The sequence below is a fragment of the Misgurnus anguillicaudatus genome, chromosome 21 (assembly GCF_027580225.2).
Source record: "Misgurnus anguillicaudatus chromosome 21, ASM2758022v2, whole genome shotgun sequence".
Classification (NCBI taxonomy): Eukaryota; Metazoa; Chordata; class Actinopteri; order Cypriniformes; family Cobitidae; genus Misgurnus; species Misgurnus anguillicaudatus.
In genome coordinates this window covers 52,090,547-52,106,206 of record NC_073357.2, presented here as the reverse complement: position 1 = coordinate 52,106,206, position 15,660 = coordinate 52,090,547, and the positions used below count along the sequence as shown (strand labels likewise).

The window sequence follows — 15,660 nt, the reverse complement described above, 5'->3', positions numbered from 1 at the left end:
CCTTGTATATTTGTCTTGTTGCATCGTGTAGGCAATTCAAACTACCATCAGCTTTAAACAGTCATTACTTTAACACACACTTCATTAGTTTAGGCATCAGACAGACAATCAATGAAATGAGATACAAAGACACATACAATATACATTCTGAACGGTTTATTGACTTACTTATGTTACAAACGGCAGTCATCTTGCATGAGATGTGCACACTGAGCACTAGATCTGCTCCAGTCATCTCTACCCATCACTAAAGGGCCATTTGCTAACACTAACTCACTAAACATGCAGCTGTCGGGTTCCTACATCGTTTGCAAAGTGTGGCATTTTTGTAAATATGAAATTTCAACATCATTAAAGGATTTTTAACACTGAAATGCTTCAATTATCCAATGTTGTAACACAACTCAATTTAAAAGAGACCAAAATCTGAGAAAACTGCAGGTCATCCAATGTTTATGATTTTTTTTATATATATTTGGGATGAGCATTGACAAAGGAAGGCACTGGTTTTCTAGAAAAAAGACTCATGCACTCTTCGTCTATCAATCGGGCATGCAGGTTGCAAAATGAAAATAAATTGTGTGATAATAGTATATAATATCTGATCATATAAACATGAAATGCATCATCTGAATTTAAATAAGCAATATGACAGATATGAAAGTAGCAGTTATGAGAGAATGCAGCATAAAAATAAAGCAGAGATGCTTAAAAGTCAAATAGATAGGCATCTTCATTTTCATATGTATTTAATCTGTTATAAACTTCTCTTAATATATCACTAATATGTCATACAATCTTTAGATTTTCTGCAAGTTGCAAGATCACAAGCTTTTGTGAAACATTTTAGCCTTTCAGATTTCAATGTGAATTTGTGAAGGATTTATTGAAGATGATCGGATTGATGCAAATTTTTAATGATTGTGATGAAAGCTTGTTGCAACTGAGCACAAGTGCTTTTGAAGACAAAAGACAAGTGCTGAAAAATGTACATTTTGAGAGTTTATGTTGGCCGTGTGTTCTTGCATGATTTAATTTTCAGTACTTCGTAATTAAAACATAATTGTAGCTGCAGTGGCCACTGTAAGTGAGTGGATTTACCACTAGGTGGTGCTGACAGACACAATTATGTACAGTAAAACAAATATGATCTGTAACTGTAGATGTGAATTGGGTATAACTTTGACTTTATGATTGGACCACAGTTAAATAATACTATTGTAAATTCAAAACTAAAGGGTTCAATCACTCCAAAACAAAAATGTTTATTTATCATTATAATCACTTACATGATTCCCCAATGTCTTTCTTTGTTCTTCAGAACCCAAATACAGATTTTTTTGGGGGCGTTTGGGTTTTCTGCTTACTTTTGGAGTGGATGGTGATCAAGGTGGTCACCATGTACCCCCATAGTAACCAGAAATCCCTTCAAAGTTCAAAATGACCTAAAGTGTTACATACAGTAACTGCACTCGACTTGTGTCATATATTTTAAAGTCCCCGTAAACTGGAAGTCACAATCGACTTTACCTCAATGTTGTGATGTGTTTCTGAGTGAAACAACAGAGTTTCATGTGAGAAAAATAGTGGGTGTGGCTTGTGCATTCCATTGTGCTTTGATTGGATATAGAAAAGTAGGTGTTTCATTCAGAAATAGAACTGGCACTTAAAGAAAAGGCTTGTTCGACTTCATCCGGCGCCGCAAGAATCGACAGAATCGACAGAATCGCTCTTGCCGAACTTTGACGCCATCCGACTGTCGGTTCCTGCGGCGCCCCATGAAGTCGAACAAGCCTAAAGATGCACAATGTGACGTAATGAACTGAACGTAAAATGTCAGACGATGGGCGCTGACATGTTACGCAAAAACGTCAGTTTGAAGCCAGGGAACTGGTCTGGGGAATGCTCTGTATAGCTAATTTTGCCCTTCATGAGAACTGTGAGGAGGGTGAATATTTTTGTAACTCGTCTGTTTAAATTTTAAGCCTTAAAGTTCTGTATAATTAAAGGCGTGGCCACTTAAGTGACTGTTGAATAGCCACTGCTGTCAGTAGTCGAGCTAGGGGGGCGTGGTTTCAGGAACCAGCCCCCTCAACTTCACCCACGTCGTGCCTCTTTACCCGTTTTCGAATATCCGCGAGTGATGCACGGCCAAGATGGCGACGGCAGGAACCGCCTACTTAAGCTTTAAAAACGATCTTCAGAAACCTATGGGTGACGTCACGGACACTACGTCCATCTTTTTTTTACAGTCTATGGGCGCACACCTGAACTGGCACCAAACTGACCGTTGGAGGGGGAGTAGTTAACGGATGCCCTCGTCCAGAGACGTCTAACTGACGTCATCATAGTATGATCACCACTAGAGGGAGGAAGTACATTTTCAGATTTTGATTGAAGTTTAAGTGGGCACATGAATAAAAAATAATAATGACCACACAGATAAATTGTTTATAATAAAGACAGCAATATTACAATTGTCATTTTTCATTTGATTAAGACTTTATATGTCTGTTAAGACAAGTACACTTTCTTGTTCAGTTGTTAAAAGTAAACATCTTAAAACTTCATAGACAGAGAGAATGTTTACTGAAAGAGAGGCACCGGTCAAATAATCGATTATTTTCAAGTTTGTTTTTCACAATTTTGTATACCTTCAGGACACTTAAAATATACGGCAGAGTCGAGTGATTTTTTAACCCTATGAAGCTTAAAGGTGCAGTGTGTAATTTTTAGAAGGATCTCTTGACAGAAATGCAAAATAATATACAAAACTATATTATCAGGGGTGTATAAAGACCTTTCATAATGAAACGTTATGTGTTTATTACCTTAGAACGAGACCTTTTTATCTACATACACTGAGGGTCCCCTAACATGGAAGTCGCCATTTTGTGCCACCATTTTTCTACAGAAGCCCTTAACGGATAAATTTTGTTCCTAAGTTGTCTCCGACGATGACGTGTTTGTCCGGTGGCAGCTACTGTAGCTTCTCTATGTGTTTCAAAAGCAAGGGGTGAGCAGTGGACTGAGCCGTTGGTTGCAATTCGCAACCTCACCACTAGATGCCGCTAAAATTTACACACTGCACCTTTAAAGGAACAGTATGTAAGAAATGTATATAAATTAATCATAAAATGGCCCTGATATGTTATTAGACATTAAGAAATCATTTTCATTTCAAATACTTATATCACTGACAACAGTGGTCTGGCCAGGATATTGTCATTTAAAAAGTGGAGTTGCAGCCCTCAAATGATGTTTATCATGTTGTGTAATTGCACAACATGACAACATGTCACCAGTTGTGTGATTTCAGTACCAGTTTTGGCCACAATCCTACATACTGTTCCTTTAAAGAGGAGGTTACCTTCCACCTATTAACCAGAAATTGAAAACGTAACAATTCTGCATTTGGGTTTTGAAGAACAAAGAAAGACATTGATGGTTCAAACGGCATCAGGGTAAGTAACTAATAATAACATTTACGTTTTGGGGTGAACTATTTATTTAATATATAGATAAATTAAGGAAAAATACATACGCTGTGACGGGGTAATACATTTTAACCTGATGAAATCAACTCCAGATACTGTAAGATCTGAGCAACACCCTCATAGACAAGAGACACTGACATGACATTCCTTTGATTTTAATATATGCTCTTTACAGACACACAAATACTGAGGTTCACAGATGAAAAATAAATAAAAACCTTACACTGCATGACTACAGACTGAACAGCCCGCAGCCCTTGATGCTGAATCTTAATAAATAAATCCGAACATGAATCCTGTTGCTTCGAGAACAGCAATACAGTGCCAAATAAATGTAAACATAAAAGCAGAAAATGTGATTTTTCACAAGGACATTTAAATGTAAAGACACATAAAAGCAGCATTATTGTGTGTTTTTATCCCTAAGACAAAGACAATGTGTGCTTTGAAGTGCTACCTGTAGCTTTCAATCTATAATAGATACTCTAGTTGGCAAATTGAAAAAAGTAAATATCTTCTTTAAATACATTTTTAAAAACATACAATTGTATTTTTATCTTTGTTTGACTTGTTTTGGCTGGACCCACTGGTTTAGAAAGAACTTTCTGGAATGGTTTTGTAAAAATTGAAAGGCGCACATTTGTACTTCTAGACAGAAAGAAGGCTAGAACTTTGAATTATTATTGATTTCTGTGCTTTACACACTAGTTCATAAGCACAGTTGTATGTAAATGGTATGCAAATGGTTTATGAATCTATATAGTAAACTGTCTGATGCATCTGTCCTTTGCCATGTGTTAAAAACATTGGTAACCTAGCTAGCAATTGAGTTAAATGCAGATTTGTCATGAGTGTTAAACAAAAAAAAGGGACAATTAATTTCTTGAAATAAATGTTATAAACAATTACATTTTCAGAGATTTGCTGAAACATTGCAGGAATTATGTACATTCCCTTACTAAACAAAGTAAAGGATATGAAAAAAAACTGTAAAAAATAATTTCTTCGATATTAAAAATGGTGTTAATGCCGGTTTATTGGTAAATCACTGGTATGTTCGCGCTCCTTCAATATCACGGGAAACATCAGGGTTTGTGGAGTATAAAGGTGGTAACTGTATATGAACCGGCCAGACAGAGTCTATGTTCAGATGTTAAATGACATTCTCAAAAAGCTGCATCGATCTCATGATGTTCTCATCGTTTTGGGATAAACAAGCACAGGTGAGACTTTAACAACATCTCACCTGTGGAGACTGATGGAGTGCAGTTTAAAAGACAGCAGGGAAACACATTATACAGCGATCGCATTGAAGTTACATTATACAAAGATGATTCTTCACTTTATCACTCCACGCTTTCAGGGAAAAGTCATTGTGGGTATTTATGACAATTACAAAGTATATTACATTCAGTAAATGAGTCTTACGTTTTGGCAGCAGTCTATAAATTCATCTATAGTGACCACTCCATCTCTGTTTCTGTCCATTTTCTGTCAAGACATGACAAAGCATTGTTATTATTTCATTTTCATTAGTTGAAATCTCTTTTAGATAACACCAGAAATAAAGAGCTCAGATGCAAAAGCCGCTTAACGCCACCTCTCTGCACGTATTTTATCTTCATCATTTACTTTTCACCTCAAATTGCATTCAAACTTGGTTCCCTTGTGAGTGCTTGGACCTGAATACAACACAAATGTGGCAGCAGCATGCACCACAGCTAATGTTTGGTTCAATTTTATCATCTGCAATGTTTCTAGTTGCATCTTTAGTGATTTTGCAAATGTCTTGTCCAAAGAAGTGGATTTATATAGAAGTGAAGGTTTGCCCCCCAAAAAGCTTACATGCACTTAGACGGATTTGCAGCGAAATACAGTGAAATTCACTAAATACCAATGAAACGACTTAAGTGACATTTGTGCAAATAATACTTTTTACCTTTTCATTGTCATTAAAGTGAACCTTAAGGCGCTTTTCCATTGCATAGTACCCCACGGTTTGGTTTGGGTCTGGTCGGGTCAGCTTACTTTCCACTGGGTGCAGTACATAGTACCCGATACATTTTTAGTACCACCTCGATCGGGGTTCCAAGTGACCCGAGCTGATATCAAAATGTGACGTGAAAACACTGTAGATCACTGATTGGTCTGACAGAATCGTCACTACCAGCGTAATCTCTATAATGTAAAAGATTAGCTTTACCTTCATGCTAGCTTGCGCTGTCTCGCGTAAACCTGTTGTCATCCGTGCTTTGCTGTAAATTCCCAAACTCCCTTTTAGCGATGAAAAACATCCACAGGTTAAGAGTCAGGAACACCATAACAGTTTTTTCCAGACTTGCAGTTTTTGGTGACACATTTGCGATGTGCACGTCTGCATATATGCTTAAATGAGGCCCAGCGGAGTGCGTCGACTGACGCCACGGGTGTTGGTACAAAAACTGTCAGGTGAGACAGAGGTAGTGATAAACGCGATGTGATAACATCTATTTGTGGTGGTCAATTTGAATTTTGTGGCGGACTGAGAAATAAATGAATGTATGGGGATGTACAACGACGCTCTCACTTATATGATGTCACAGCAGTAGACATCGCAAATATAACAACATGCCTATAATCCCTCCCACTGCGAAGTGTTACTAAACTTGATGGAAAAGCTAACCAAGCCAAAGTGAGGGGAGCTGACCCAAATCGTGGGGTACTATGCAATGGAAAAGTGCCTTAGAGGGTTTTGCATCTGAGCTTTTCAAAGGCTTGGTTCACTTATGTCGGGTCCTTAAAGCAACATTTAGTAAATACTTAAGTCCTTCCATGTTTAAACTAAATCAGTACCAAATACACTCACCTAAAGGATTATTAGGAACACCATACTAACACTGTGTTTGACCTATAGAGGTCTTCACGGGTCCACTTTGAACCCGAGGTCTGACCCAAGACCCGATCGGGCTTGGGTCTAAAAGTTTCATGTGTGCCTCAGACACGGGTCGGGTATAATATTAGAGGCATCGGGTCATGGGTAATTTAAAATCAATGTCTTTTTGCCGAACGGACCCGAAAACCCGAACTCTCTCGCGTGTGTGCGTCAATGTCCTTTTCAAACCTCTCCCCTGTTTGCCAAGAGTGCTTGCGACATTGTGTGGCTGGCAGTAGGTCAGTTTTCGTTAAGACAGACGTGTCAGTCAATTTTAAATGTATACATTTTAGTGGTTACCTGGGTGTCGTTTACATTCGGGTCCAGTCGGGTTAAAAATTGCCATTGGTTTGGGTCGGACTAGGGTCTAATTTTCTTGGGATTGTCTCGGGTTGGGTCTTTAATAAAAAAAAAAGTGTATGCACGTCGGGTTCGGGTATAAAGTGATTTGGGTCATTTCAGGTCAGGTACATTTATTTGGACCTGAGAAGACCTCTAGTTTAACCCCCTTTCGCCTTCAGAACTGCCTTAACTCTTCGTGGCATTGATTCAACGAGGTGTTGAAATAATTATTTAGAAATGTTGGCTCATATTGATAGGATAGCATCTTGCAGTTGATGGAGATTTGTGGGATGCACATCCAGGGCACGAAGCTCCCGTTCCACCATATCCCAAAGATGCTCTATTGGGTTGAGATCTGGTGACTGTGGGGGCCATTTTAGTACAGTGAACTCATTGTCATGTTCAAGAAACCAATTTGAAATTATTCGAGCTATGTGACATGGTGCATTATCCTACTGGAAGTAGCCATCAGATGATGGGTACATGGTCGTCATAAAGGGATGGACATGGTCAGAGGCACTAAGGTGCCTAAATTGTGCCAAGAAAACATCCCCCACACCATTACACCACCACCACCAGCCTGCACAGTGGTAACAAGGCATGATGGATCCATGTTCTCATTCTGTTAATGCCAAATTCTGACTCTACCATCTGAATGTCTCAACAGAAATCGAGATCTAGTCTTCAACCGTACAATTTTGGTGAGCTCGTGCAAATTGTAGCCTCTTTTCGTATTTGTAGTGGAGATGAGCGGTACCTGGTGGGGTCTTCTGCTGTTGTAGCCCATCCGCCTCAAGGTTGTGCGTGTTGTGGCTTCACAAATGCTTTGCTGCATACCTCAGTTGTAACAAGTGATTATTTCAGTCAAAGTTGCTCTTCTATCAGCTTGAATCAGTCGGCCCATTCTCCTCTGACCTCTAGCATCAACAAGGAATTTTCGCTCACATGTCTGCCGCATACTGGATGTTTTTTTCCTTTTCACACCATTCTTTGTAAACCCAAGAAATGGTTGTGCGTGAAAATCCCAGTAATTGAGCAGATTGTGAAATACTCAGACCGGCCCGTCTTGCAACAACAACATGCCACGCTCAAAATTGCTTAAATCACCTTTCTTTCCCATTCTGACATTCAGTTTGGAGTTCAGGAGATTGTCTTGACCAGGAGCACACCCCTAAATGCATTGAAGCAACTGCCATGTGATTGGTTGATTAGATAATTGCATTAATGAGAAATTGAACAGGTGTTCCTAATAATCCTTTAGGTGAGTGTATATTTGATAATATGATCATAAATTTGATCATAAAACTAAAATGATTCGCTAAAATGAAAATGTTTCTTACCTGGAAAAATATCTCCACGTGTTGTCGTGGTGTGTCCTCTTTAAGGATGGGATATGTGCACTTTCCCATCATGTCATAGATGGACTTTATGATATCAAACATTTCCTGCATAACCCCCCGCAATAAAGAAATACATGTTGATCTTTAGTGGTGCTAGTATGTTGCTATAATCAATAATAATGATATTATTTCATCTTATAATCTTCTTTATAAATAAATGTATTACCTCTTTCGTTATATATCCATCTTTATTTATATCATATAGGTTAAACGCCCAGTTGAGTTTCTCCTGGATTGTGCCTCGCAACAGAATGGAAAGACCCATCACAAAATCCTGCAATTCAATAAAAGGCCAACAATTTACAACAATATATAACACAAAAGCAATAAGACAAATACACAAAATGAAGATCGAGGGAAATTCTTTGATGGCACAGTAATATGTGTTTTACGGCTAAGACGTGATTCGTGATGATTCTAGGCAGACTGCTTTATTTTTCAGATTATACGATACCTCGTGGTATCTTAATGGTGGTATTATGGATATCACTAATTCAGTATGCACACATTTTACATTTCTCTTATGTGAATGAAAATAAATGCTTTTAATATCCCCATACTTATTTTTCTTTTCAAAGAAATGTTTTTTTTTCAGTTGCAAGCTGTTCCTTTCACATGAGCACTTGTAGATTTTAATGAATAACACAAAATAGCTTAAACTAAATTGCTATGGGTTAAACTTTCATATTTTATTAATAACAAGATAATGATATTCTCATTTAGTTTAGTTACTGTACTACTGGAGATAAGCAATGTTTGTTTATTGCTATGGATTAAATTCTTGAGTTTGTTTACCCCAGTTTGTGTGTGTATATCAATGAGCTTTTAGGTTATAGACCTCATACTTAAAGTGCAGCGATGGATCATTTTTATGCTTTCAGAAGTTTATTTCACTGTGATAAATGAATGTTGAAAAGTGCAAATATCTTATGAAGTCACAATTAGTATGAGGTAAACTGCATGCAAAGGATTATAAAATAAAGACTTGGCAAAATGTAATTTTTGTTTAGACAGCATGTCATATTTCACATCAGCTTTCCAAATATACTTAATGTCCAATACAAAAGTTTAATAAATGCACTACAGCGTACAAAATTAAACACAATTATATTAAATGTAGCATTATTACCTCAAAACTGACAGAGCCGTTGTGGTCTGTGTCGAATGCATTAAACAGAAAATGTGCGTACGTTGATGCATCTGAGAAATTAAACAGAAAACAGCTTATTATAAATCACAGCAATGTCATTACTTCAAGTCAGCCATTTCTTTCATTTCTTTCTCAACCATACAGCCTTTGCATAAGCATGCAATGATAATATTATTTTGCATAATATACCAATGTGCTTGTATGCGTATGCAAATCTGCTTAAGGTAAGTACAGCCATGTGAGAGATTTATCATTAGACATTAATATCATATGATGCATACACCAGCCATCATTCACTAAGTGATTTGAAAACCATTTAAATGCCACAATACAAGTAACACTGTACAGAACACTTACAGATGCTGTACAAATACAGGTACACCTACCTCCCTGTGGGAAGAACTGAGCATAAATGTCCTTAAATGTATCTTCATTGACCACACCACTTGGGCATTCCTGAAAACACAGATAAAGGTGTTTTGTTTTATAGATGATGGCACTGTTGGGTAATCTGAATCAGATAAGAGGAAATAGCATTATGCTGGTTCATACCCCACTGTCCTTTCTGGACTCTAATGTCTATAATAAAAGCATTGTGTTAACAGTGCATCAGTGCTATTAAATCACATTATGAGCTCTGTTCCATCAGCAAAACAGTCTTTCATTTCCAATAAATGAGCTTTGAAAGGAATTTGAACCTGGATGTAACCAGAAGTTGATGTTATGTTTGTCTTATAAAGTGACAGAGGCGATGCTGAATAGGTAAATATCATATGAGGTTGGTTGATCTGTCTAAATTTGTGCAATGCATTAGTGTTGTTATTCTTGTTGTGGGATTTACTGTATTTTCATTGGCTGTTAGCCAAAATGTTTGTTGTAACCAAATTAATCTATTTCATTATTCTCAAATTGTGAAAACTGTTATTGTAGCAGACAAAATAAGCTCCTAAAAATGAAAATAAATAAATAAATAAATAAATAAATAAATAAATAAATAAATAAATAAATAAATAAAAATATATATATATATAAATATATATACATACAAACTGTAAAAAAATTCCGTAGAAATTACAATATTGGAGCTGGGTTGCCGGTATTTACCGTAGATTTAAATGTATGTTATTTACTGGCAATAGTTTGTTCAAAGTTAAATAAATTTTAAATATTAACAAGTCTTTGTCTTTACAGAATAAAACTATACAATAACAGCTTCAGGCAAAGCATTCTGGAAACCAGAAATCATCATCAACCTTTTTCAGTTTTTTTGCTTCAGATTTTGTTTCCCAGAATGTTTTGCTTGATGCGGTTTTTTTAGTTTTACTCTGTAAAGACAAAGACTTGTAAATGTTTAATGTTCATTTAACTTTGAACAAAATATTGCCAGTAAAAAACATAAATTTAAATCTACGGTAAGTTACCGGCAACCCAGCTGCAATTTCTGCCGAATTTTTTTACAGTGTATATATATAGAAGAATTTATATAAGCTATATAAATAAATATATAAGCTATATATATTTATATAGCTTATATAAATTCTTCTCTCTCTCTCTCTCTCTCTCTCTCTCTCTCTCTCTCTCTCTCTCTCTCTCTCTCTCTCTCTCTATATATATATATATATATATATATATATATATATATATATATTTTTTTTTTTAAGATTTTAAGTTTTTACATTTTTAGGAGCTTATTTTGTCATTATTTTGTCTGCTACAATTACAGTTTTCACAATTTTAAAATAATGAAATAGATTAATTTGGTAACAACAAACATTTTGGCTAACAGCCAATGAAAATACAGTAAATATATATATATATATATATATATATATATATATATATATATATATATATATATATATATATATATATATATATATATATATAGAAGAATTTATATAAGCTAAATAGTAAAAAGTGTTATTTGAACCTTAGGAATTGGACTGTAATATGAGATTGTATCTGAGTACACAACATTTGTAGTTACTAAAGGTGATTTCTTTTGCTGTATCCTACCACAAATGGTCTGGCAATTGCAGCAATTATGATTTGTGCTTTTAAAGTGCAACTATTTCAAGCAACGTAATTGCTGAAAATTGCTTAGACACCCTTAATCCACAACGAGATTTCAGTTATTTTCTATTACCAGAAGTGCTTATTCTAAGACAGCGTCATCATCCACTTTATTCGACCACTTTTATGAATAGCAGATGGCTTGTGGCTCAAAGAATAAACACAATTGAATGTTTCTTTCTTGTGAGCTGAATCATTTACTGAATAACAATAAAAGTAAATAATTTTATCTTTTTTTCACAAAAAGAAGTTGGTTCAACCCATGGATGGGTTGGTCATGACCCCACACACACACATACAGCAGTGGGCAGCTATCATCTAACAATTAAGCCACAACTGTCCCATAAAGGAGTACACGTAACAGTAAATGGCAAAATTCTTAAGATCAGAAATCTATGAATTTCGAATAATCAAAATGAGCATCTGGCATTCAAAGTCATTACAGTTTTCCCTTGGCTGTGTATTGTGCAAGTGAAGGAGGATTGCAGAAAGCTGAGCAGGAAAAAAATGGAGCCTAGCAGAATTATACAAGAAGAGTCAAAGACTGAGGGGTTTGTTCTAAGATTGCACTTTAAATTCTTCACTTGAAGTTCACTGGCATCTCTAAAAGGATTCCAAAGCTTATATAAATACCTGCTTCTCTGATATATGAAGCCTATTATAAAGGCCCAACCTTATAATAAACTTCCCCTGTCACTTCCAAGCCATCTTCTGCAGAGCAAACTTAAGTTTAGTACCTGCACAAATCTGTGGGGTTTAACAGTTTTGTTTTATTCTGAGCTCTGTATTTATCTGGAACACAGAAGAATCCTGATGGCTCCTAACACATTCAGTTCATCCATATCTTCTCTTGAGACAGATGGAGGCTAAAGTCTTAAAAATAAAGTTATTACACAATACTAGAAGAAACGTTTTTTGCCTGAATGGTTCAGAATCCACAAGAAACTTTTTGTTTCACAAATGTTCTTTGTAGTTGAAAAAGGTTTTTTACACTATAGGGGCTGTTTACACTTGGTATTAAGATGTGTTTTCATCGATCGGATCACAAGTGGACGAGAGAGACACATTACGTTTACACTTGGTATTTAAATCCGTCTCTTTTGTCCACTTTCGGCCGCTTCTGTGCTGAATACTGTGAGGGGGTGGTCTGTGAGACGGTGGGCGAGTCTCTCTGCTGTCATTCAAACCCGAGCGGGAGTAATTATGAGTTTATATGGACACAAACTAAATTTATGTCGGAGTGCACTGCTTGTTTAGCAAGTAAACATGCTGCACAGTGTTTTGTACATGAGTATGTAAGAGCTTTCTTTGAATTTTCAGCGCAATTGATGAAATAGGATTGCGCAACTTTCACACGCTTTCAAAACGAAACTACGGAGATCAGCCGCTTAATTTTATCAATGAAAGGCTAAAAATAGCGCTGTTCACCGAATGTTCACGCCAGAAGTCAAAAAAGACGTAAAACTTGTGTTTAATACCTCAGATAGATAAATGGGCGGAGAGAAGGCGGTCGCGTGTGGCTGTTCGAACGCATTCAACCACATGTGCGTTCCGCAACTCCAAAGCGATCCGATCGAATGTGGTTTCGACCACCACTGGATGTGGTTGAAAGTGGTCGAAAGTGGACGAGCTCAAAACGTTTTGAACACCGTTTACACCTGGCATTAACGTCGTCCACTTGTGATCCAATCGACGAAAACACGTTAATGCCAAGTGTAAACAGCCTCATAGACGCGTCTGGTCAGAACTTTACTTCCGGTTTCAGTTTTTTTAATGGTCTGACTAGTTGCTAAACTGAACTCTTGTAGAAATACCTCATGGAAAATAACAAATGTTTTATTAAACAGTATTATTAACCCTTATTAACCATTATTAAACATTTATTAACGCTCAAGGGTGAAAACGTAAAAATATTTTATCGGATGTGCCTACACGACGATGGTGTTTTTGGTGCTTAAAAACACAAAAAAGTAAAACCCTCCTCCAGAGTGGAAATCTTAAGAACGATCTACCGTCGCATTCCCATCTAAAGGGGAAAAACGCAAAAGTGTGTTCTCGTAAAATAACAACAAACATGTCAGATTATTTCCATACGTCAGACCTTCAAGTTGCCATAGCAGCTCTGATAAATATACAAGTCTTTCCAGAAGTTGTACGAAATATTCACAGCGATCTACCGCCACGTTCCCATCGTTCCCTCTGATCAGAGAAGGCACATTATTTACCTCCATCAAATTGTTGATGCCGCAATTCGTTGGAGGCAAACCAGACGGCTTTGGGCGAGACCTGGGAGAACAAGGAAGAAGGTTGTTCGCAGGCGTGCGGACTTGGTGTTGTGTGTCAGTGCTTCACATTGCCACCTAGCCACCTGGAGTGCATACTACATCGAATATCACACACTTTTGCCTCACCATATGCACGCAGATTTCCCCCTCAAAACGCTCGTATAAACGAGAAATAAAAAGTGATAATGCAACGCCACTTTCGCGTTTTCTTTTCAGATCGTTTTCGTGTAAACATAGCTATAATCTACGTGTTGTTTATTTTGCTTGTTTTATAAACTTAAACTAGGTTTAAAGTACTTTGTTGTTATTTATGCTTAGCGGAGTTTACCGGAAGTTACGTGTTGACCACGAAAGCCGCTTGTTTATGTTGTTACTGCTGAAACCGTCTATATAAAGGTAAGAAAGAAATTATTTTTTTAAGGATCATTGATCAAATGGTTCTTTGGGAACCAAAATATCTTCTTCTACGGCATCGCTGTGAATAACACTTTGTAGCACCTAAAGCCAAAGTTATAAAATATGTCTCTGCAAAAATCGGTCACACTATACTTGTGTCAGTTGTCCTAAATGAAACTGACTTGGCTTTATACACTGTATAGGGCTGTCACATGATTAAAACATCAATAAGTAATATTCTTATTAATTGATATCATGATGTGCTAATATATCCTTCAAAAATTATTAAGATATTATAGTGCCAGAAAGCGCCAGACTGGGACACAATTTCAGGCCAGAAAATCCTACACCCACCCAGGCCATCATATGCACCCGAATAAATTTAGAAAGCACAGACAACCTTATACTTTCCCACTAAATTAAATAATATAAAATAAATAGTCCACCGGAAATCCTCTGGGTGCGCCCCATGGCCAGTCCGGGCCAGGTGGCAGACTGTTGATTTCTTTGACAGCGGCTGGATTGCTCAACAGTGCCACATAAATACTTATTGGTCAGACAATTTTCAGATAGATCTATTCAGATAATACAATCTCTGCTCAGCGTTTTAGGTATAATTAAGTAGAAAGGGAATGTATAAAATCCTGTTGGAAAATACTGTCAGATAATAGGGTACACAATGGTGCCAAAGGCGCCTTTGGATAAAGGAAAGGCACGTTTCTTGTCTTCTTTCAAATTACTAGAGTGCATTAAAACCCAAATGCAGTGTTTGTCCACATTTTAATTTGGACTTGGAAACTCAGCTGATTTGTAATGCATTCGTGAACAGTGATACTGAGATAAACTGATCTCAAATTTAATGTTCAAGATTTTTTTATCTGTCTGAAAAATAAGTAAAACTAAAAAATCCATTAAAAAAACTGACTATACCAGAACAGGCCTTAAATAGTAGCCAATCCTACTAAGGTCATATTAGTCCTGGACCACATGTCTGTAGTGGCTGCAAAAATATCAATTCCTTACAGATCCTTAAGAATAGCATCCTTCACATCCCTAAATTTGGAATTGCTATTTTGGAAAGGTCTCGTAATACAGGCACTTGCAGCTCCCCCTTGTGTTTTTAGAGAGATGTGCAATCATTGCGGTGATCTGAAATCATCGCGATGAGGTCAAACAATCGCAATGAGACAATTTGTCACAGCCATATTTCCAACACTGAGGTGTTAGATTTTGGATGTCTGCATTCAGCCAATATCCTCTCAAATACTTTGGGTTCTATACCTAACACTGTAGGTATCTAGGCGAGAAATTTGGGAGTTATTTTTGACCCAGCACTTACAAATAAACTCTTTTCTAGCTTAGGATGATTGCCAAAATTAAAAAAAAAAATTCATCCAGGGACTTAGAAACCATTATCCACGCATTCATGTCATCATATTTGGGGGTCACTCAATCATGTTTGTCTCGCCTGCAACTGATCCAAAATGCTGTGGCCAGATTTTTACAGGGACAAGGAAGAGGGAACATATTTCGCCTGTTTTGGCTAGTTTGCACTGGCATCCCATTGAGTATAGAATCCAGTCCAAGGTATTATTGTTTGTCTATA

The 15,660-nt window shown here is 36.8% G+C and overlaps 1 protein-coding gene across 8 annotated transcripts in view; it reads right to left on the bottom strand.

The window, feature by feature from the left end:
- Positions 1-3,636: 3,636 nt before the first annotated feature.
- The window catches only part of kcnip4a (potassium voltage-gated channel interacting protein 4a), a 245,740-nt gene continuing 233,716 nt past the window's right edge, over positions 3,637-15,660 (bottom strand). For all 8 annotated transcript variants that reach the window (XM_073859365.1, XM_073859364.1, XM_073859362.1 and 5 more), the window contains 6 exons: positions 9,687-9,756; positions 9,280-9,350; positions 8,317-8,424; positions 8,091-8,195; positions 4,933-4,988; positions 3,637-4,705 (listed from right to left, as the gene is read on the bottom strand). In XM_073859365.1, coding sequence (XP_073715466.1) covers positions 4,651-4,705; positions 4,933-4,988; positions 8,091-8,195; positions 8,317-8,424; positions 9,280-9,350; positions 9,687-9,756 — 465 coding nt within the window. In that variant the 3' untranslated portion in view covers positions 3,637-4,650. The remainder of the gene's footprint in view (positions 4,706-4,932; positions 4,989-8,090; positions 8,196-8,316; positions 8,425-9,279; positions 9,351-9,686; positions 9,757-15,660) is intronic.